Raw genomic sequence first — 24,499 nt, 5'->3', positions numbered from 1 at the left:
ATATTAGATCTTATTGTCATTGCAGAGTACAAATACCAGACAATTAAATGCAGTTCATCATCTAAACAGAAGTGCAAATAGTGATATAATAACATGATATAAAAACATGTGATATAAGAACATGACGATGATAGTGAATTGGTACAGTATGGCATGCAGGTTACCTCCTCTTTCTGTAGATGAAGGGCGATTCTTATAGAAACATGAACATAATTCAGATTTTCATTTATATTCATAAAAATGTTGTCAAAACATCCACGAACGCCTTATATCAAAACAAAGCAAACATAGCCTATTTCACCCATAGTTAAGCATAGGTTGACTTTCCAGACACCATATTTTGTTGTTCTAAACACAGAACAAAACGAAATGAAAAGCATGATAGAAATACAAATGAACTCCCCGACTGAGATTCACGCATTGAATCGTATATAGTTGTAAATATATGTAATATCTATCAACGGCATGCCCTATAAAGCAATGCATGTTTCGTAGGCTATTTGATTTATTTTGTAGTCTTTAGCCTATTTGATCAAGTGCAAATGTCGCCTAAGGGGTTACAGTCATTTAGCAGACGATTTGTCCAGGACCATTGTAACCCATTTAGGACCCATAAGCTTGATATTGTGCATCTATGTAGGCCGATATCTTTGCATCTTTTAATTTGAGTCCCAGGGGGGTCATTGAGGGATTGAAGGGATATCACGTCATATGAAGATCATGAGGGGCATTTCAGGGGTCTGATAAGTGATAGCGAGAGCACTTAGACGGCGTGGGCGGGGTGAGTGTGTATCACCCGAGAGCTAGCCTATAAATTAGTTCACATATGTAGGTATTATTTCTCTAAAGAATAGGGAATTACTCAGGGTCTTATAGCCTATATTATGCGACTTCTTTACCGCTGGTAAACTCTGCTGACGTTAATGCTAGCCCGGCTATTATTCATTAGGCTAACGATCAGTGTGACCATTTTTATGACTATGACCGTATCAGGACTATAGCTCCAACTCCTAGCGTCAGTTATTGATTGAAAACCTTTATTGTCCCCAATGGGGAAATTTTGTTGTCAAACAGCTCAGTTAGGGCAGACAGAAAACATTCAATAAAATACATAAAACAGTGCAGGCTCAATAAGTAAAAAGTTCCAAAGTTCCAGCTCCAGGTCTCCCCCACCCTGCAGGGCCTGGTTGTAGAGTCGGAGTGCAGCTGGAACAAAGGACTGTCCAAATCTTTTTGTACTTTGACGGGGGAGAACAAATCTGTGGCTGAACTTGCTCCTCATCCCCGCCAGCTCGCAGTACATCGGGTGGGAGGGATTGGCCAGCATGGCCGCCAGTTTTTTCCCCATCCTCTGTTCTGCCACCACCTCTAGGCTGTCCAGCCCGGTCCCCACCACAGAGCTGGCCTTCTTCACCAGTTTGTTTAGCTTCGCAGCATCCCTGGCACAGATGTTTCCACCCCAGCAGGCCACGGCGAAGAACAGAACGCTGGCAACCACCGACTGATAAAACATAGTAACTATGTACGCAATTTTTAGGGCATTTCTGCTTTAATGGGATAGAGGCAGTAGATATTGACAGGAAAGATGGGTGAGAGAGAGCAGGGATGACAGGCAGTAATACATGTCCTTGGCCGGAATCGAACCGACGACCTTGAGATGACATGGCTGACGCCTTGAAATTGGCTATGGACAACACACAATAAAGTAGCTATAAGAAGACATTTCACGGTCAATAAATATAAAAACGTAGCTTCTCGGTGTGCTGGTTGATCTGGCTTTATTGTTATGGATCAAGGTTCATAGACAAATAGACATTCCGGTCCAGATCAAGGTCGCACTCGAGTTCATAGTGCCGTCTCGTACCTGCGACCTTGGAATAGGCCAGAACCGCCTATTGTTCTCGGACGTAACCACAAGACCACCGAGAAGCTAACGGAATTATGACGGCGGTTAGGATATTTAAACCTTTCGAACATTCAACGGAGCGAGAGCGTCTCCCATAGTAACTTCCCAGAGTGCAGAACTGAGAAAAATGACTTTAAAGTTTTCTTGTTGTCCAGCCAAAATAGTTCCAGGCAGATCACTGGATATGTGGCAGTTTTATGTCTTTATATTAGGTTATGCTTTGTACATATTAATCCTGATCTCTGATTTGATCTTTGACCCTTATTTGGAAGTTACTGTATTCTTTGCATGGCTTGCCAAAAGATATAGAGTCATGCCAAGGCAAAAGGCAGTAACTTAAATTTCATCTTGTCACTTTAGTTTTGATCACAATAAAAAAACAGTATAATGTGAAATATGATTTTTTTTAAATCCTTATTTTGATATGGATATAGAGTGACATTATTATATTATGGTGTTCTTATCTTATAAGATAAAATTATTTAAATTATTTTTGGATAATAATTAATATGGACAATAATCTAATTTGCTATATGGGGCCTGCATACAATTACATGTTTAAATAACTCAAAGCCTTATGTTTGTAACTTCAAAATACAGTCATTACTCCCAGATGAAGTTCTGGCAATAGCCAATTGGCTGCAAAACAATTTAGCTTCAGTAGCTGAATGCAGTAACACGAATGGATGGAGTATTTTTCATCCACGTTGACTGATTGGTGATGAGGTACGCAATACGAGTGCGGTCCGAGCTAAAAGCCTGGGGTCGTAGCTCGAACAGTAAGGAGCACTGTAGTAAAAACGGACGACAAGAACCGAGGTCGCCACCATAGCGCTCGGGGAGGAGTCGTGGGTGGAGAGTCGGACGGTGCGTGAACGGGCATAGGAGGACCAGGGGAAGGAGCAGGGGGGCTGTGAGTGGTGTCGGATCCGATGACCGTGGAGGTGAGTCTCTTAAAGTCTTTGCTCATCTCCACAACCGCCTCCTCTAGCCGTTCCAGGTGTTTAGTACGGGTAGAGAATTGCCCTCCCAGGGCCATAAGGGCATCAGAATGTTGCCCCAGCAGTTTGCCCTGTTCTGTGAGGGCTCGTAGGACCGATGCTGTGTCTGCTGGGTTCAGTTCCATGGCCAGATCGTACTGTTACGGTCAGATAGGGAACCCAAGCGCAGACACAGACAGAGACAGGTTAAAGTAAAATAAAGTATAATTTATTTTAGGGAGTAGGCAGAGAATGGTCGTAGGGCAAGCGGGGGGTCAGGCAGGGGGCGTAGTCAGCAGGCAGGCAGGGGGGGTTGTCGGCAGGCAGGCAGGGGGGTTAGGCAGGAGGGGTAGGTAGGGCAGGCAGGTAGGAGGAGGGCAGGTAGGGCAGGCAGGCAAGAGGGCAAGTAGGGCAGGCAGGCAAGAGGGCAGGTAGGGCAGGCAGGCAGGAGGGCAAGGAGGGCAGGTAGGACAGGCAGGCAGGAGGGCAGGTAGGGCAGGCAGGTAGGAGGAGGGCAGGTAGGGCAGGCAGGAGGGCAGGTAGGGCAGGAGGGCAGGTAGGACAGGCAGGCAGGAGGGCAGGTAGCAGGAGTCCGGTAGGGGTACTGGGGGGTAAAGGCAAAACAGGGGTAAGTAGGAGGCAGGTACAGGCAGCGTAGTAAATAGGTAGGGGAGCTGGAAGCGTATCTTTACGGTAAGCTGAAGCTACGATCTGGCAGAGAAGTGAAGGCTGGAACGGGTCTTTATGCAGGGCTAACGATGAGGTAATTGTGAACAGCTGGACAAAACGCACACCTGAAGCCACTCCTGCCAATTAGAGGGAGAGAGAGAGAGAGAGGACTCTGGAGACTGGGAAGATCTCCCCAGTACCGTACAGGAAGATCTCCCCGCCCCCCCCCACTAGGAAGCCTGACGTCGCGGCTGACATCTGACGTGGATAAGATGGGCCGCTCGGTGGCCCTGAACGTGAACGTCCTGGTGCGTAGCCTGGTGAAGACCCTGGGCATGCTGGTCCTGATGCTGGGGCTGTCCTGGGAGCTCACCCTGCTCACCTGCGCAGAGATGCCCCTCAACGCCCTGCTGCAGAACACCTACAACACCTACGGACAGGTAGATAGAACACTCTAGAACACTCTTACACCTACAACACCCACAGACAGGTAGATAGAACACTCTTACACCTACAACACCTACGGACAGGTAGATAGAACACTCTTACACCTAGAACACCTACAGCCAGGTAGATAGAACACCTAGAACTCTTACACCTAGAACACCTACAGACAGGTAGATAGAACACTCTAACACCTAGAACATCTACAACACCTACGGACAGGTAGATAGAACACTCTAACACCTAGAACACCTACGGACAGGTAGATAGAACACTCTTACACCGAGAACACATACAGACAGGTAGATAGAACACTCTTACACCTACAACACCTACGGACAGGTAGATAGAACACTCTTACACCTAGAACACCAAGAGACAGGTAGATAGAACACTCTTACACCTAGAACACCAAGAGACAGGTAGATAGAACACTCTAACACCTAGAAGATCATTCTGATCCAGAGGAAAAGTTTGGAACAACTTTGGGCCCTGCAGACAGGTAGATCTGTAATGGCCACCTACACTCCCAGTGACATAGGCCACTGTCATCAAGTTACAGCCCAGATTGATGTGCATGTTGGATGTTGTATTGTGCTGTTCCTCCCCAGGCCCTGAAGACTCAGCTGCAGGACTGCCAGGCCCTGACCAAGGAGCTGGCCTCCCAGTCCGTAGGGGCGATGAGGACGGTCCGGAGCTTCCGAGGGGAGGAGACGGAGCTGCAGAGGTACAGCCAGGCGCTGGAGCAGATGAACAACATCCAGAGACGCAAGGGCATCTTCAGCGCTGTCGTCCTGCTGGTCCGGAGGGTAAGAGAGGACGCCCTCAGACGCAACGTAGTGGTGGTGGTGGTGGTGGTGGTGGTGGTGGGGGCCTAGTGGATAGTAGAGTTGGACTGGTGATCGGAAGGTCACAAGTTCGAATCCCCACCTGGGAACACCACCACGAGTCAATTTTGATGAATGTAAAAGTTATATAAAAGCTAGTGTAAAAAGAAAGGAAGCATTATTAGCCCTTCATCAATGGCTGCCCCCTCCCTGTCTGTCTCCCTCCCTGTCTGTCTGTCTCCCTCCCTCCCTGTCTGTCTGTCTCCCTCCCTCCCTGTCTGTCTGTCTCCCTCCCTCCCTGTCTGTCTGTCTCCCTCCCTCCCTCCCTCCCTCCCTGTCTCCCTCCCTCCCTCCCTCCCTCCCTCCCCAGATGGTGACAGTGGGTTTGAAGGTGGCGATGTTGCTCCAGGGTCGCCGGCTCATCTCCTCTGGTCAGCTGACCATGGGCAGTCTGCTCGCCTTCGTGCTCTACCAGAAGGACATGGTCACCAACATAAGAGTGAGACATGGTCACCAACATGAGAGTAAGACATGGTCACCATGGTTACCAACATGAGAGTGAGACATGGTCACCATGGTTACCAACATGAGAGTAAGACATAGTCACCATGGTTACCAACATGAGAGTAAGACATGGTCACCATGGTTACCAACATGAGAGTGAGACATGGTCACCATGGTTACCAACATGAGAGTAAGACATGGGCACCAACATGAGAGTGATGACATGCGTTTTATTAGAGTCCGATGCTTGATTATTTATTTTTTTGTTATATTGACGAAATTTCGCAATATGCAAAATGTAGTCATCAAGCAGTGAGGATGATTTTGTGCTCCTGTCACTATTTGAGAATAGAATAAGAAACAGCTATAACCAGGCTGAATTATATACCTATATGATGCATTGGCAGTCTGTGACAGTGTGTGCACCTGCCCCGACCCTGCTCTTCTGCCTGAATCTGAGTATGATGCTACCCAAATGACCTGTCTCCGTATGTCACACATTGGTATGTCACACACCACTGGGAAACTTTTAGGAATATGTCATTTTCTCTGTGTGTGTTTTCAGAGCCTTGTGTATATTTACATTTACATTTTTGGCATTTAGCAGACGCCTTATTCCAAAGCGACTTACAATCAATACATTTGAATACTAAGCATGTGAATCAGCAGTCCACCATTATATCTTTGGAGACATGCTGAACACCGTGGGGGCGGCGGCCAAGGTGTTCACGCTTCTGGACAGGAAGCCCAACCAGGAAGAGTCTGGCCAGCTGGCTCCTGATAGGCTGGAGGGGAGGCTGGCTCTGCGGGACGTGACCTTCTCCTACCCCTCACGTCCTGATACCCCGGCACTGAAGGTAAACGTTCAGCTGATAGACAGGTAGACAGGTAAGTTCAGCTGATAGACAGGTAAGTCAAAGTCAAAGTCAGCTTTATTGTCAATCCAATATATGTACAGACATACAGAGGGCTTAAATTGTGTTTCCCTCTCATCCACGGTGCATAGCAAACAAAAACAATAAATAACAATATAATACGACAAGATTAAAAAATAACTATATATACAAAAAATACTAGATACAATATTTGAAATGCGCGGTACACTGTACAGGGGTGGAATACAATATGAACAATGACAATAGTGCAATAGTGGTAATTGGCTCAGTATAATAGAGTAAACTGGCTAAAGTACGTAAATGTATGTATGTACAGGTATGCTTGTATGTATGTATGCATGAAGTGAGATTGTTCTTAGTCCGGAGTCAGTGGGGGCAGAGTAGGGGGGGGGGGGGAGAGTTCAGCTTCCTGACAATGGGGGCAGAGGAGGTAGACTGGTAGACAGATAGATAGATAGATAGATAGATGATAGATAGATAGATAGATAGATAGATAGATAGATAGATAGATAGATAGATAGACAGATAGATAGATAGATAGATAGATAGATAGATAGATAGATAGATAGATAGATAGATAGATAGATGATAGATAGATAGATAGATAGATAGATAGATGGATAGATAGACAAATAGATAGATAGATAGATAGATGGATAGATGGATAGATGGATAGATGGGTAGATGGATAGATGGATAGATGGGTAGATGGGTAGATGGATAGATGGATAGATGGATAGATGGATGGATGGATGGGTGGGTGGGTGGGTGGGTGGGTGGATGGATGGATGGATGGATGGATTCTTCTTCATCTGTCTGTCTCTGTGCCAGTCTGTGACTCTAGAGCTGCAGCCAGGGAAGATGACAGCGCTGGTGGGGCCCTCTGGTGGTGGGAAGAGTTCCTGCGTCTCTCTGCTGCAGCGGTTCTATGAACCCCAGGAGGGCCAGGTCCTGCTGGACGGCCAGCCCCTGCACTGCTACCAGCACCACTACCTGCACCAGAAGGTACGGCTAACACTCCTTAGCGAGCGCTCACCACCTAGTCAGGGCGGCTGTGGCGCAGGAGGTATAGCCGGGGCGTCTAATGATGGCAAGGTCGGCAGAATGGCGGTTCGAATCCCGGCTGGCCACGTGCCAAGGTGTCCTTGGGCAAGACACCCCTGAACTCGGCGCCTGGCATGGTAGCTTGCCGCCATCGGTGTGTGAATGTGTGTGTGAATGGGTGAATGAGAGGCTGTTGTAAAGAGCTTTGGAATAAGGCGCTATGTAAGTCAGTCCAGGTAAACCTTAGATAAGCCGGGTGGATGTATGTATAGACTAATAATAATAACAACCTTTATTTGTATAGCACTTTTCCTGCAAACGTTGCAGCTAGGTAATGACCTCTTACCTAGTCGTTTTATTGGTTTAGGATTTCAACCGTACACCTGTGTGAATTGAGCAAACAACAGTTATAGATACCGTAATGTTCAAAGTACAGTAGTTGTGATATCTATCAAATTAACCATTGTCCTGCATGAGTGGGTGTTGGTTCCAACGCACCTGTTGTTTCTCATTTATCCGTCTGCAACCAAAACTCCGGACCTTTCCATGAATTAAAGTAGTCTTAAAATTCAAAGTTATGTTCAAAGTAACAAACAAAAGTAATATGTTGGCGTGGTGTGGTATGTACGCGTGTGTCAATGTTTGTTTGTGTGTGTCTATTCTGGGTCGGGCCTATCCCCGATCTGAGCTCAATAGCAAAGTTATATCAAGCAGAATATCAGTAGTTCTCTGAAATGAAATATAACGAAAAATATTTTGTATGTTAGATCAAACAAAAGGTAACAACAATAAATCTTCTATGATGTGGTGGTGGTTGAAAAACTGTGTTGCACCCTCACGTGTCAGGACTCATCAAACTCAAACTTAGATTGGGCGAGACCCATTTTCAAAATAAAAGTCTTACAGATCTTATAGATAGATGGGCCAAAGTACCACTTTCAAAAAAGTTTTTTCATAAATAATAATATAAAGCTTTTTGGCTCCAACGGTCACTTCTCTATCATTCTCTCCCTTATCCTGAGTTAGCTGCACTCCTAATGAACTGACTTATATAGGTCCTTTACAATGGCCTCTCATTCACCCATTCACACACATTCACACACCGATGGTGGCAAGCTACCATGCAAGGCGCCGGCCCACTCATTGGGAGCAATTTGGGGTTCCGTGTCTTGCCCAAGGACACGTGGCCGGCCGGGGATCAAACTGCCGAACCGCCGACTTTGTGATCATTAGAGCCGGCTCTAACTCCTGAGCGACAGCTGTCCCAGCCGACCTGTATCATGTAGTAGCCCGACACCAGGTGAGGTTGTTTTCTAACCAAACACCCTTCCCCTCCCTTCGTTGTGACCTGTAACCTGTAACCTGTGCCCTGTGACCTTTGACTTGTGACCTTTGACTTGTGACCTGTAACCTTTGACCTGTGACCTTTGACCTGTGGCTATATGGCTCTGGTGTCCCAGGACCCTGTGCTGTTCTCCGGCTCAGTGAGACACAACGTGGCGTACGGCCTGAGGGGGTGTTCCCTGGAGAGGGTGACGGAGGCGGCGAAGAGGGCCAACGCCCACAGCTTCATATGTGACCTGGAGCACGGTTACCTCACAGGTAAGGTTTATATGTGACCTGGAGCACGGTTACCTCACAGGTAAGGTTTATATGTGACCTGGAGCACGGTTACCAAGGTTACCTCACAGGTAAGGTTTATATGTGACCTGGAGCACGGTTACCAAGGTTACCTCACAGGTAAGGCTTATATGTGACCTGGAGCTAGGTTACCAAGGTTACCTCACAGGTAAGCTTTATATGTGACCTGGAGCATGGTTACCAAGGTTACCTCACAGGTAAGGCTTATGTGACCTGGAGCACGGTTACCAAGGTTACCTCACAGGTAAGGTTCATATGTGACCTGGAGCACGGTTACCAAGGTTACCACAGGTAAGGTTTATATGTGACCTGGAGCACGGTTACCAAGGTTACCTCACAGGTAAGGCTTATATGTGACCTGGAGCACGGTTACCAAGGTTACCTCACAGGTAAGGTTTATATGAGACCTGGAGCATGGTTACCAAGGTTACCTCACAGGTAAGGTTTATATGTGACCTTTATGACCTTTCTATGTGTGTGTCAGACGTAGGGGAGTGTGGCGGGCAGCTGGCTGCAGGTCAGAAGCAGTGTATCGCCATCGCCAGAGCACTGGTCAGACAGCCTCAGATCCTCCTTCTGACCGAGGCCACCAACTGCCTGGACGTCCACGCGCAGCACGCGGTAAACACACACACACACACACACACACATACACACGGTAAACACACACACACACACGGTAAACACACACACACACACACACACATGGTAAACACACACACACACGCAGCACGCGGTAAACACACACACACACTGCAAGCGGTAAACACGCACACACACACTGCAAGCTGTAAACACACACACACACACACACACATACCCACATGCATTCCACAATTTGAAATGACTAAATTGAACAAATAAAAAACGGAACAAATAAAAAATTGAACAAACAAAACAATAAATAACGAATTCGAAAAAACTAATAAAACAACAAAAATGAAATGACAAAGAAGTGATAAGTACATTATCATGCTGTCAGATCTCCCCAAAAAGTTAAGAAAGGTTGCCAAATAGTGAAGAATTTCCTAGTAGATCCTCTACACCGGTCCAGAAACGTCTACTGTTTGAGAGAAGCAAAACAGAGACTCTTGTATGGGGGTTTAGTATATATGTTTGTGCTTTTTTTATATGGTGTTTGAATTTCATTTAAAATACATTGTTCTAGTTTAGCTATTTGGAAGTAAGAGATTATGTAAGAGCAAGAGTTAATGTGTGCTTGGTTTTAATACATGAATGTATTGTAAATGTACAATTTTGGAATGCAATTGCAAATTTCGCAAATGTTTAATATTGATATACTTTAGCTTTATTGTTTCATTCTTACTTGGCAGATTATAATAGTAAAAAAGGTATTAAGGTATTAAAGTGATCTTACAGGATGTTTGTATATTTTCAGCCGCTAGTTAAATGAGCGCTCAGGGGCCAAAACGGGTCTGTGTGATACAAACAGATGTGTCAAGAAATGACCTGATTGGACAGAGAGGGGCACGCCTCCCCACTACCATCAGCCTTAAACTCCAGACTGGTCTGATGAGATTAGCTGTAAAGATGTGTGTTAGTGACAATGAGAAGATAAAGTGTCATCCGCTGCCCTGAAACATTCTTGATTGTTTGTGACACAGCTTTTTATAATGTAGAGGCGATAGTGGCTATTGAAACAGTAATGGTTTAAAGAATTAACTGGCTTTTCCAGTTTAGTTGTTAAATACTTTCTAGCTAATTTCTGAACATGGATAGTGTCATAGTTTTACAACTGTACATTACTAACTTCTGCAGAAATAAAATAAAAATGCTGAAACATGTTGGGATGAATGTCTACTTGAAATAGTTACACATTCTAGTGAAGCTGTAAATAATATGCACAATGAGACTAGAGATTTTATGAATACTTAATCACACATTACAAATAACTGCTCTGATCTTCTTCACACATCTCTGCAGCGGTCCCTCTGCTGTTTCCATACAGTGTGTTATTTTGTGTGGTTACTCCTCACTTGCTCTTACTGTGAGAAACTGGCAGTCGACATGCATGAATGGTGAAAGCTAAGGGACCTGCAAACCGATGTTGTAAATTTCAGAATTGGTTAATTTTGGTTACGGTTAAGGTTATTGTAAGCGTTTAATCATTACATAATCATCATTTAATTATTTAGGCATTTAACACTAGGGCAGCCGTGAGGTGTCATTTGATCTCAGTGAGTACAAAAAAATGTCTACCTTTGCTCGATCAAATTTCAGGACCCTCCTTTCATGACTTTTCCTAGATATGTGCGTTCTACCACCCAGCATCTTTAAATTTCAAAATCGAGTTAGTATAAAGTGATTTTGCAGTATTTCTGTGTGTGTCTGTGTATTTGCCTTGGTATTCGGCTGCCATCTTTTTCTCCAAGGCTGCAATTCTCTTTTATATCAGCAGAGGTAGCAAGGACACACACACACACACACTGTGCTCAATCTTCAGGCTTCAGTGCTGAATTAAGAGTGAATAAGACTGATAAGACTGATAACATAATGTGTTTATATATAGGCTATACAATTATAAACTGTACAGTATGTAATTTCAAATCCTACATTTGATTATGCCTGTAATCATCAACGATATAACGAACGGATATTGATAATATTGTATTTATTTTATTTTATATATAATGTTGTTTTCTTTCTGAGTGGGGCAGTCCCACTCATAACTGTTATGTTATTGGACAGATATAGTGAAGATAGACAGGAAAGTAAGGAGAAGAAGGGAGAGAGTATATTGATAATTGATAATAAGATATTGATAATGTATTTCGCTGTCGATCAAAATCGTGTGAAATGACGTGCTTGTCCTTCCCCCCGTCTGATGTACACGTGGCAACCCGTATCTCAGCATGTCTCGCTGACATTTCAACTTGGATGGCTGACCACCATCTCAAGCTCAATCTTAACAAGACCGAGCTCCTCTTCATCCCCGGGAAAGCCTGCCCTCTCCAAGACTTCTCCATCACAGTGGAGAACTCTACTGTAACCCCCTCCCTGACAGCCAAGAACCTTGGAGTGATCCTGGATAATCGACTATCCTGTGCGGAGAACATTGCAGCAACGGCTCGCTCCTGCAGATTCTTCCTCTACAACATCAGAAGGATACGACCATTCCTTACCAGAGAGGCAGCGCAACTCTTGACCCAGGCACTGGTCATCTCCCGCCTGGACTACTGCAATGTACTCCTGGCTGGGCTCCCCGCTTCAGCCATTAGACCTCTGCAGCTCATCCAGAATGCTGCTGCCCGGCTGGTATTCAACCTCCCCAAATACTCGCATGTCACCCCTCTCCTTCGCACCCTGCACTGGCTCCCGATAGCAGCTCGCATCAGATTCAAGACCCTGGTGCTTGCATACCAGGCAGCTAAAGGGACAGCCCCTGCCTACCTGAAGGAAATGGTAACCCCCCAAACCCCGGCCCGCTCACTCCGCTCCTCCACCTGTAACACATGAATTTCCCCACGGGGATAAATAAAGTATTTATCTATCTATCTATCTCTCACCTCGGCTGGCCGACTGGCCCCACCTCCTCTACACAGCAGTCGGGCTGCCCGATCACGTCTCTTCACAACTCTGGCTCCCTGCTGGTGGAATGAGCTCCCCACGGCTGTCAGAACGGCAGAGTCACTACCCATCTTCCGTCGTAGACTGAAGACCCACCTCTTCAGGTTACATCTTAACTGCTCCTCCTGAGACATCTTCTGACCCTCACCACTACGCAGGGCTGGACTGGCCATCTGGCATACCGGGCATTTGCACGGTGGGCCGCGGTAGTTTTGGGCCGAGCCGACCGGCAAAATAAAAAAATAAAATAAACGTTTTTTCTTTCTTTTTTACCAGCCGGCCCGGGCGAAAGCTACCATCGAACGGCCCGTAAATCGGGGACAGCGGCCCATTGGTCCATTTTCTATACAGACACTGGGCTGGCCCAATCAACAGAGAGAAGGGGGGGGGGGGTCAGGGGTCACGCACGCACGCAGCACGAGACCTCCGTCTCAGTTTCGCGGTAGTTTTGGGCCGGGCCGGCCGGCAAAATAAATGTAGTTAGCCTGGATAGTGGATACTGAGAGAGATGGAGCGCAAAAGCACACAAAAACGGAAGGGAGGCTGGGAAAAACTTAGGGAGAAAAACAAAAAGAAACTCGAGGCAGATGCTGCCAAATGTGTAAACATTAGGGACATGTTTGCTGCAGGGGCTGCTGCACCCTCAAGTTTACCACAGCAGCAACAGCAACAGGTTGAAGAGGAGGCTAGCAGGGAGGAGCGGGAGCAGGGTACAGATACAGAGGATAGAGAGGATACAGAAGAAGCGGGCCGAGTCAGCCTGTAACCGTTGACCCGGTAAGGAAAATATAGATAGCTGTTAGGGGTGTAACGGATCGCCCCCCACGGTTCGGCACGCATGTGTACCGCGGATCAAGTAATAATATTACTTAATATTAGTTAATATCCCTTGTAAATCACAATGTAGAGTTGCCATGAAAAGATAGACGCGACAGTTGCGTGCTTTGTTTTACTCTAAAGCGCAATGATAGGTTGATAATGAAAAAAAAATCCAGAACAACAAGGCTGCGTTCGTAAATTCGCTCTGGAATCTGATCAGCAGTGCCGGCTGGTGATAAACATTTTGGGTGGGGCACAGGTTATGGGGGCATGCTCCACGGGGAAGAATATCAACTTTAAAATCTGGATTTACAGTTGATTTTAGCATGAGAATATATATATATAACTTAATTATTTTTATATATCTTATTAAAGGGCAAACTGCAAACACAACAAAAATATAATGCACAACAACTGACAAATCAACTGGAATAGTCTTTGTTAGCAGAGTAGACCTAATGTTAACAGAATGGACTTATACCCTTTGTCTATCTGTGCAGCGGTAAGGTGATTACCAGTGGCTCACACAGCTCCCCTGCCAGCTTATAAAGGAATGTCTTCCTGCTTATCCTGACGCCCATGCACTGGCTGTACAGAATGTGTGCATTAATTGCAGCCAGGTCTAAGATGTTGTAGAACACAGCTACAGGCCAGCGGCAGGTCCCTCTTACTGAATAACGTCCTCTTACTGATATCCCTCAATGACCCTCCTGGGACTCAAATTAAAATAAGCAAAGATATCGGCCTACATAGATGCACAATATCAAGCTTATGGGTCGCAAATGGGTTACAATGGTCCTGGACAAATCGTCTGCTAAATGACTATAACCCCTTATGCAACATTTGCACTTGATCAAATAGGCTAAAGACTACAAAATGAATCACATAGCCTACACATGCATTGATTTATAGGCGATGCAGCAAAATATATATATGTATTTACAACTATAAGATTCAATGCGTTAATCTCAGTCGGGGAGTTCATTTGTATTTCTGTCATGCTTTTCATTTCGTTTTGTTCTGTGTTTAGAACAACAAAATATGGTGTCTGGAAAGTCAAATATGCTGGGTGAAATATGTTTGCTTTGTTTTGATATAAGGCGTTCTTGGATGTTTTGACAACATTATTATAAATATAAATAATACAATGAATATTAGCCTATTACAATCATGACAATCAGAATGATTGTTTCTATAAGAATCGCCCTTCATCTACAGAAAGAGGCGGTAACCTACATGCCATAGGCTAGATGAAGGGCGATTACGGTAGTCGGCCTACAGAAATATGAAATAATAATGATTGTAATTATCAATCAAATTAAAAAACAAATATTAGATTAGATTAGATGTTATTGTCATTGCAGAGTACAAATACCAGACAATGCAGTTCATCATCTAAGCAGAAGCGCAAATAGCCTAGTGATATAATAACATAACATATGCGGCAGAATGTGGTAGGCAGTTGATTTCAGTCAGTAATGTAATATTATTGTGTGGCTTGTGGATGAAGAAACATATTTTAGGACATACTCAATCGAAAATCTGTTGGTCCTGAATATGTTCTTTTGTCTACCAGAGAGCAGCACTGTGTAACACATAGTTCTGTGTAATAGGCCATATTGGTAGAATACAAGCAGGACAATGAAGCCATTGTCAGGGTGTCAAATGGCTTTATCCATTTAAACACCTTTGCATGCAAACAGGCACACCTATGCTTATTTATTTCCCCTCAGTTAGCTACAACATTGACAAGAGCCTGCTTTCACAGCTCCTACACTACGCATACTGTACATGACAGCCATAGGGTCTACACACATTAAAGTATCAGCTGAAATAGTTGAGGACTTGAAACAAAAGGAATTCAGCAAGAAGTTCACAAAGCGTCCTTGTAGCTAATGTAACTCAACTAACACTTGACTTGACATGTGACAGTGACGTTGCCTCAGTCTGCACACTAGCATAATGGTAATAAAATGTCTTAAAGGTACAAACAAATTCATACAAGGCACATTCTGATATATTGACCGTTACAAGATAGACCTATTCAGTCACCAATTAGGCTGATTTTATCCATTTAAACACCTTTGCATGCAAACAGGCAGACCTATGCTAAACAGCCATCTTTAGTCAACCCATTTTTGAGGAACAAAAACAAGGATATGCGGTCCTGTGCCAACGCACAAGAAAAACGCAGCTTGCTTGACCCGATTGCGCATGACATCACTAATACAATTATTATTATATTATTATTATTAGTAGTAGTAGTGTCACTCGTCATTAATTTCTTACCGTGTCATACAGCTTCAGTTGTCCTGAGTATATTATCCACCCAAAAAGCCCACCATTACATTTACTGTTCTGATATGGTTATTTATGGTAACCAACAATGTGCTAATTTTCACAGGAAAATAAAGACATAAAAGTGAAATGGAGAAAGAGGGACAGGGAGGGAATTAAAATCCCTGAAAGAAGTAGATGTAGTGAAAAGTGTCCAAAACCAAGGGTTTCACAGAGTCAAGCACCAACAGGTAAGACTGCTACTGCATACTGTCTCAATACAACTGATTAATAAAATTGATTTGATATCAATAAAAGTTTTTGTTTAATCCTAGTCACACAGTGTATACCATCATCAATTGGTGATCCTGCTGGGGCCAGTGCAGAGCAGGTGGACATGCAAGAAGAAATCGGTATGCAATTTCACATTTTTACCAATTTTAACATGCATTGTATTACAGAAAAAGTGTAACAGTTATTGTAGGAATGTACAATATATGCGACAATATTGGTATTTGCCATATTTGTGATGTTTTTACAAAATAATGTTTTGACAGTTCTCTAAGTCTGCATCAGCTGAAGCCTGCTTTCTAATGCATGGTGCGGCATGAGATTGGAGGTTTCTTGCTTGTTGTAGGAGCCAGATATGGTCCTGTGATATGTGTTGTAATTCACTGTGTGGGCATGGGGTGGCGCTGTCACAATACCTAAGGCAGGTGTATATAAGGTAGTACATTTGTTGTTATCGTCAGGTGTTGAGCCCGGAAGGGCAAATAGGTTTGACCGCAAGGGCGCTGAGTTTGTTATTGTTATTGTTATTGTTTTTGTACCAGTGATTAAGCCATTGATGGCACTTAGTAACGCAATAAATGTTTATTATGCAGCAAACCAATGACTACGGATCTTGTATAACCAACAGCAAACACATCAAACTAGAACGCACGGCGCGTCACCCAGAGTCCGCGGGTTAGCATCTCAGTAGCTCAGTATTAGACTGTGCTCCTTTAACACTTGTTGTTTATTGGCAAGGGTCCATGGAACGTTTTTTAAATGTTACATTTGTTCATCCTTGTGTTCTTCTGTCATGAGACTTGCATCGCAGACGGCTGCAGGAGATATTGCAGACCATTGAGGACCCAGAGGAGAGACAAGGGGAACCTGACTGTTCATTACGTAGAGACTGGTCCAAACGACAAACAGCGTCCCAAGAGAGATGGAGGGCAGCAAGGCCACAGCTTCTGGACAGCATGTCCTCTGCTGAATGTGTAGGCCTTAGAAGGCCACAGAAGTGCAGCCACTGTGATGGAGAGGCAGTCATCCAGTGCAGAGATTGCCTCCCAAAGATGTGGTTCTGTGGTCCATGTGACTCTCAAGTTCACCATGAACAGGTTCTTCACAATCGGAATCAGTTCCTGGAGGGGTTTCTTACACCAATGCCCCCCCAAACTTTCTGCTGTTCAGTTGATGGCAAGCATCAGCTGGCTACAAAGAGTGAGTCTACTATTATCAATTGGCTGTGGTCTATGTATGTTACTTTGGAACTAGGGATGGAGCGTTTAATGTAAAAAAGAAGAACCATTCAGTTCGCTTTAATACATGGTTATACCGCACTTTATACACCATTTGTGCACACACACCCTTTTCTGGCCCTTGTGATCGGGTGACCCCCAATTGTTAGAACAAACTGCCCACTACATTACACCGCTGTGAATTATTGAAAATATATCTGTTGTTGAAGCCCTCTTACGAAAGACAGAAATGTAAGTCTGTTTTATAATTATTTAATTGGTGCCAAAACAACATGTTTTTTTTTCTTCCTGGTGAAATAGAACCCACCCAAAAATAACTGAGACCAAATTTGTGATATGAACTGAACCATGAGTTTTGTGAACGGTTCCTCTCATAGGCTCTGTGCTCTGCTGTCATCCGGCTCCACTACTTCCTGAAAGGAAGTGGGCTGCTTTATTTTCTGTCCTATACTATTGGATTAAGTGATTAGTGATCACCCTTGTGTCAATGTCTTTATTCTCCAGATGAAGCTTCATCCCCGGGTCAGCCAAAAGAGCTACAGCAAAATAAAGTTCAGCAACCCACCAGGATTAAGAGAGGTAAGAAATCAGTATCATTTGATTTCTGTTAATTGGTTCACAGTAGCAGAAGGCGTCCACATTTGTCCAGAAAGGAAAGTGTTGGAGCTAGTGACTAAGGAAAGTGTTCCCAGGACCCGTTTGTTTGAGCTATTTTGTTTATTTGAACTATTTTGTCTATTTATTTATTGCCTTTGTGCACCTGTTTTGTAATACCTGTGTTGTACACTCTGTGGCATGTCTAGGATGAGAAGTTACACATAGTAAGTTGGACGTCTACACAGGTAGTTTGGTCTTGTGTGATGGTACTGTACAAGGCAAGCCCACAGGTTTTATGTTACGCTGTGTGCTGTGTGCTGTGTGTAGGCTTACAGCTTGCATTTGGTACAGGTTATTGATGGGTATTGCTAGATTCATGTGAACTTGGTGGAACTTCCATATACTGTTTGTGGTGAGCAATGAAGAAGCTGAGCAGAGCTAAAATGTTCACATCGGTGTGTAGGCTACATTCATAAACAGGTCTCAGGATAACGTAACAATTGGCTTAGAAGAAGGCACTGGAGCACACATTGCTTCTTTTAATATAAGCTGCAACATAGTGTAACATTTTGATGGTACAAGTATCTTTATCAGTGTCAAACACAAATATATCTTCTGTGGATTAAGTCAATTTAAAGTTTTACAAACAAACAACTTCGTCACGCAGCCAGTCCTACTCTCAGAGTACTGGGTCCCTTTGTGGTGAAGCTGAACCTTGTGATCCCTCCACTGATATGAATACATTTTCTGTATGTCTGGAAATAGTTTGTAATAGTATTGTTCATGGTTTGTGTGCCCAATTGCTATTATTGTGACAAGCTAAAATGTGACCTTTGTGTCTTTTTTAGGTGCAAGAATGGCCAAACAGCCACATAATGCCATGCCAGTCCATGCCACTAAAAAAGAGGAAGGTGGATGTCCAGTTGCAAGGTGATAATGCTGTGGATAAATACAGCCAGCTTAAGAATGTTTAGATAGCAAGTCTCTGATGTATGGTAGTGATGTAATAAGAAAAAAAAACTAGGTAAATGTCCAGACACTCTTCTGGTTATTGACAGCATTTTAACATACATTGAATTCATTTCACTTTTCAGTACTTTGTATTGCTGTGGAGTGAAATGGGGCAAAATGCCTCCTAACCCACTCTCCTTGAAAACAACATTTCTAACTCACATTCCATAAACTGCCAGTTTTAGTTGTAGTGATTTTAAAATGAATCATCAGTCTTGCTAAAATAGGCCTTACAAGGGCTATATGTAGCTAAATTCCCATTCAGTTCCACTAGCTAACTCCCCTTCATGACGCAATATAGTAATGTCATTATGAAATAAGGGAATTGTCAAAATATATTTTTCTGATTAAATTTCTGCAAATAACAGGTAGCTTGCCGCATTCTGACACAGAGCCATATATACATTCACATAATGACTAATGTATGGTTCAGCTCACTGTGCTAGCACAAAAACACTGTAGCACCCAAAACAAAATATCAAATTCAAGCTATTGTACTTTTTGGCTGAAGTTTGGCATGGAGGTCAAGTGTGTGTGTTTATGCCAATTGGCAAAAGGTGGTATGCATGGCAGTTTGAGATATGAGTGGCCTATAACAAAAAGGTGTATCATTTCAAAACAGATTCACACAACTGGCCAAAGAACACGCACACACAGATAGCCACACATACAGTACATACACTCACACACACCATTTAGCCACGCCCCGTTTCATGTAGCTTTTGTCAGACTTCCTTGTTCATTGGTGAAGGTTAGCCCTGCCGCCTATACTGATGTCACACCCTCTTCCATAACTCTTGAACTGTTCTCATAGACTTGCAGGAGGGGACCCAGTAGAGAGTAGCCACAGGTCCTTTTTAAAAACTTGAACTAAGAAGCATGTTTGGACCCAGCAAAGGTCCGCTGTAGATATGCTCTTACAGTTGTGTTAAGCTCAAAGATAATTTGAGGACACCTGAATTTGATGTCATTATTACTGTATGTGTATAACTCTTTAAAGGTTGTCTTACTATTGTTTTTTATTTTTCAGAATGCAAACATGGGAATGACGAGGTGTATCAGTTTGATAGAGTTATTAGAAAAAGAACAATTAAGGTATGCACATTTTACTTGCTTACATTTCACATATGCACTTTGATAGAGGCAAGACTGCTGAAATTAACTTCTAAATTAAAGTATACCTTTAAGTGGTCTAAAATACTTGCCAGTTGTAAAATCAGTCCATGGTTGGAGTTGTTGGTGGACTCAAAGTAAACAGGGAGGTTTCAGACAGGCAGCAGACAGGCAGCAGCCATGCAGCGTAGGGTGGCACGGTGGTGCAGTGGTTATCACTGTTGGCTTTTTGGGGGGGAGACCCCATTTGCTGCCTGTCTGAAGCTTCCTCGTTTTCTCAGAAAATGCCCAAATCTCCAACCACAGAACTCTGTAAGTAAGCTAATGTGTATGCATTGTTTACATTACTTGTAAGTAAGCTAATGTTTATGCATTGTTTACAATACTGGGAAATATTTCATACAAATTATTAATGTAAAGAAAGCTGGGCTATCAGAACTATCCCTTTAAGGTGGTACCTTTACTCTGGCTGTTTGAACATAGATACATATTGCTGTCTGTTTACCCCATCTCCCTTTTTCTTTTCAGAATGGCAAGAGAGAGGTCCTGGTGAAATGGCTACCTTGCAAGAAATTGTAATTTGGGGGAGAGCCAGTAGGAGCTAGGCTCTGGTATTGAAAAGTGGTGATACATTCGCTATAATTGTAGCAGATTACATTATTCATGTTCTTTACACTTGTATATAGGGAGGCGAAGTTAACATCACCAATTATGGTTTGGTTTTTGAAAAATATAAACCATGCGGGTATTTTCCTCATTTCCCAAAAGCATGGAAGAACTAAGATGATGGTAAAATGCATCTTATGAAGCTTCTTCATATGGATTGTTCCTGAAGCATATATGACCTACTGTGACTTCTAGAATAATCACAGCCACACGTTCCAACAACAAACAAGAGACATAGGTCATTCTGATGACCCTCCCTCTTTTCTTGATCAGAGTGGATGCTGTTATAACACTATAACCATTATGCTGTTATAACATTACAACCATTAATTAGTAATGGTTTTGGAATGAGATGTTGTACAAGCAGGGGTCCACATATGTTTGGCAATATGGTGTAATTCTTTGACATCAGATTTGGGGTCGTTTGAATGTTCACCCTGACTTAATGGCACAAGACATGGTTACATCACCCTTATAAAATGTTCCTGATATTCTGCTGCATATTCTATTCACGTTCAATTGCCTTCTCCTAAGACGTCTGTGTGTGTCTGTCTTTCAGCAACAAGAAATGGGCAAACACCTGGGAACCAGAGGAACAGTTCCTGCCATAAGGCAGTGTCTGGTGGGGGGGGTCTTAAAATGTATAAAGGTTTTTTCATTTGATAAATAAAAATTAACTACAAAGCATAAATAACACTGTTTGGAACATGATTATCCCCAGTGCAGTGCTACCTCTTAGAACAGATTAAACAATTCCATTCTACTGTAAATCAGTGCCGATGTACACAAGTCATTTTCAGATTACAGTAACATTTATTTATTGTAATTTTTTTCTTGGCTGAAGGAATACCTTGTAATTAAATTTGATTTGGCAAATTGAAAATGACAATGTAATTTACATTAACATGACAACAGTAACAATGTGCAGCATCTATTTTGGTTGGGTGTTACATAATTTGATATGCACAGACCATTAAACTGTTAATCTACGTACACTTGAAAAGGTACATTGTCCGTACAAGCTTTTAAACCGACCACTTCTGTGATATTTTGGGTTGTACAGCACATCAGTGAAGTCATGCCTTTTATTGCTTATTCTTTTTGTAAAGTAGGATATAAATCCAATTCCTGAAAGTAACCATACTAAGCCTACTCAAGAATACCCACAAGACAGTAGGTATCCAGCGATTTTTTAAATGATTGTAGAGGTATCCAAAAAATGCCTACTCAAAGTTAACAATACTGACCCTCCGTACTGAAAGAACCATACTGCGGGGGGGAGTTCAGACACAACATCCACATATTTATGGGTTGCACTGATGAGATGAAAATGGAACAGTTCCTGTCTCAAGTGGGTGGGGCCTCTACACAGGCACTATCATTATTAATACTGTGAAATTGCTGGAAAGGTTTTAAACAAATGCTGGATCTACAGGTCAAAAAAACATTGTGTCTAAATATTCAGGACACCATAAACGTGTGAGATACAGTCCAACATTTACCTCAGTTTCTATGGTAAAGAAAATAACATTTGGCCAAAAGCTAAAAATCTCTCTTTGGGAGAGAGATCCTGATTGTTTCCATACTGGGGCAACTAGACTATAGTGATTCTCATTTTTCTCTGATACTTCAGTATTCATCCTGTCATATGTTGTATGACATATGTATCACTCTGTTTTTATTTTATTATATTATTTTTTTTATGTACATTTGACCATAGTGACAAGCTGTACAATGTTTACGGGGCAAACTATTTCTCATTCTTATTACACACAGTCACACACATACACCTTGGCATAGCGCAAGAGGAAGCGGTAAAGGACGGACATTGAAGCCCAGCGTCTGCTCGTCTCCATGGAGATAAATAATAATAATAATACATTTTATTTATATGGCGCCTTTCCTGGCACTCAAGGTCCCCGTACAACAACAAATCTAAAAACAGCCACAAAATTCAAAACACAAAATACATAGAAACATACAGTATAAAACATAGCCAGCAGCAGAGCAGCACGGGAAAAGCAAATCATCACGGGTATGCCTGCGTAAACAGGTGGGTTTTGAGGTGGGTTTTGAATGAGATGATAGAGTCAATGTTCCTGATGTCAGGGGGGAGGGAGTTCCAGAGGCGAGGGGCGGAGCGGCTGAAGGCTCTAAACCCCATGGTTTAGAGGGAGGGAGGGAGAGAGACAGTGGGTTGTATTAGTATAGCTATACACATTCACACAGGCAAAGACTCAACCACACAAACACAGCAACATTTACAGTAACACCATATTATCTGATTAGGGCTTAAAAGTTGGGTTTTGATTGCAGTATCATTTGAGGCCATAGCTGTATAGCTTGGCTCACTTAGAGAGGCCTTTGTGAACAATTTCGTCTTCTCAGATGTCTTTTACTGTTACAGTTAAAAACATAACAGCATGAGCTGAAAGGTTCTCTTGTCAAGACAATAAAAACGTTGTCAAACTCAATGATTGAAACGATGGGACAATATCTTTTTAGCATCTTGAACTATTGAACTTGGGTGGGGGTAGAACAGACTGGGGGGGGGGGGGGGGGGTACCAATACCTCTCTGGTACCAGGTCCATCTCCTGAAGCTCAGCTCACACATGTACCAGGCCAGGATCTGTGTGGCCATCCCCACACTCACACAAGTGAGAAGGACTTGGTTGGCAGTGTACCTACAGGAAGCGAGAAAGACTACTGAATGGTCTCTGCTAGGAATAATAACTCATAGAACAGAACAGACACTGTTTAATGTGTGTGTGTGTGTGCAGGTGAGTATGAGAGATTGTGGTAGCACATATTATTCAGCCCTGGGGGGGGGGGGGGGGGCAAGGGCTCTGTCCCATAGAGAGTCTCATAAAGCAGCCCTCACCAGTAAAAGTTGTTTTAAAACAAAATAAATGTTTTACAACAGTGTAGGTGTGTACAGGTGTGTGTGGTGTCACTCACTCATCCACCAGCACTTTTCAGACGGACAGGCTGAGGACAACACCTCTCTGGTACCAGGTCCATCTCCTGAAGTCGGGGTCGGGGGCAGGGGTTGGGAGGATATCCTACGACTAGTCAAGATGAGATAAAATAGCCTTAGTATTAGGGTAAATGGGGAATGCTCTGTACCTGTAGACAGGTGATGTCATCACCAGACATCTAGTGTAGAAGTTGGTGGAGGCACGGATACCTGGGAGCATGGGCAAGGAGGATACAGGTCATACAGAAAAACAACAGATGATAGCCTACTTCAAGATTGTAACCTAGTACCATTTTTGTTGTTGCTAGCCAGTTAGCTACCTTGTCACTGATAATAAACATATAATGTCAAATACTGGACGTTTCTCATTCATTTAATGAAAATAATCGCAAGGGGAAATCATGGTTGATCTGGAAAGGCTTTGGAAAGGTATCATTCGCAATGCTTTATGGGATGGGTAGTTCCTTCTTTCTTAAAATAATTATGTACACAGTCTTGTGTACCCTTGCCTTTTTTCCGTTTTTCCCAGTGTTTTTTTGCTCAGAATCAAATGTATTAAGGTCATGAGTCATCAGATCACCGGTTGGCTTGGTTCCAGGTTTAAAACAATTTATATAAGGATTTTCGGAAATGTCAATGGAGAAAATTAATGCGAAATTTACTTCCGGATCCGAAGTCCCCTCAAAAAAGGGGGGTCAACGATCAGCATGACCATATGACAGAACGGACATTGTAGGAGGTAACTGCCTCCAGCAGAGGGCAGTAATGCAGCATCAAGGACGCACGCTGCCGTTAAAACCAAAACAACAAGAAGAAGAAGTCGACGACGACGTGGTCTATTCCCGCGATACCAGGGAACGAGAAGTCGATCTAAGATGGCGGAGTCAGTAAACACACACCGTGCTGAAGCTTACGAGTGATTATTAAGTTTACAACTGTGACAGAGGGCAAACATTACAGCAGTAATGCAACATCTGTAGTGATGGCAGAACGGTTAGAATAGTTACATC

At 43.3% G+C, this 24,499-nt stretch overlaps 1 protein-coding gene across 1 annotated transcript; it reads left to right on the top strand.

Annotated features, from left to right (window-relative positions):
* Positions 1-1,585: 1,585 nt before the first annotated feature.
* LOC308172471 (antigen peptide transporter 2-like) lies at positions 1,586-19,569 on the top strand (the record flags this gene model as incomplete). The annotated part of the gene is given in 13 exon segments (XM_080547372.1): positions 1,586-1,589; positions 3,790-3,995; positions 4,611-4,808; positions 5,197-5,325; positions 5,997-6,005; positions 6,008-6,187; positions 7,058-7,231; positions 8,713-8,872; positions 9,396-9,532; positions 17,629-17,703; positions 17,928-17,945; positions 18,570-18,651; positions 19,547-19,569. Coding segments are annotated over 13 exon segments (1,395 nt in total).
* Between the last annotated feature and the right edge of the window lie 4,930 nt (positions 19,570-24,499).

The sequence above is a fragment of the Nansenia antarctica genome (assembly GCF_963989245.1).
Source record: "Nansenia antarctica genome assembly, chromosome: 17".
In the NCBI taxonomy this organism is placed as follows: domain Eukaryota; kingdom Metazoa; phylum Chordata; class Actinopteri; order Argentiniformes; family Microstomatidae; genus Nansenia; species Nansenia antarctica.
This window is presented reverse-complemented; position numbering and strand designations above follow the sequence as displayed.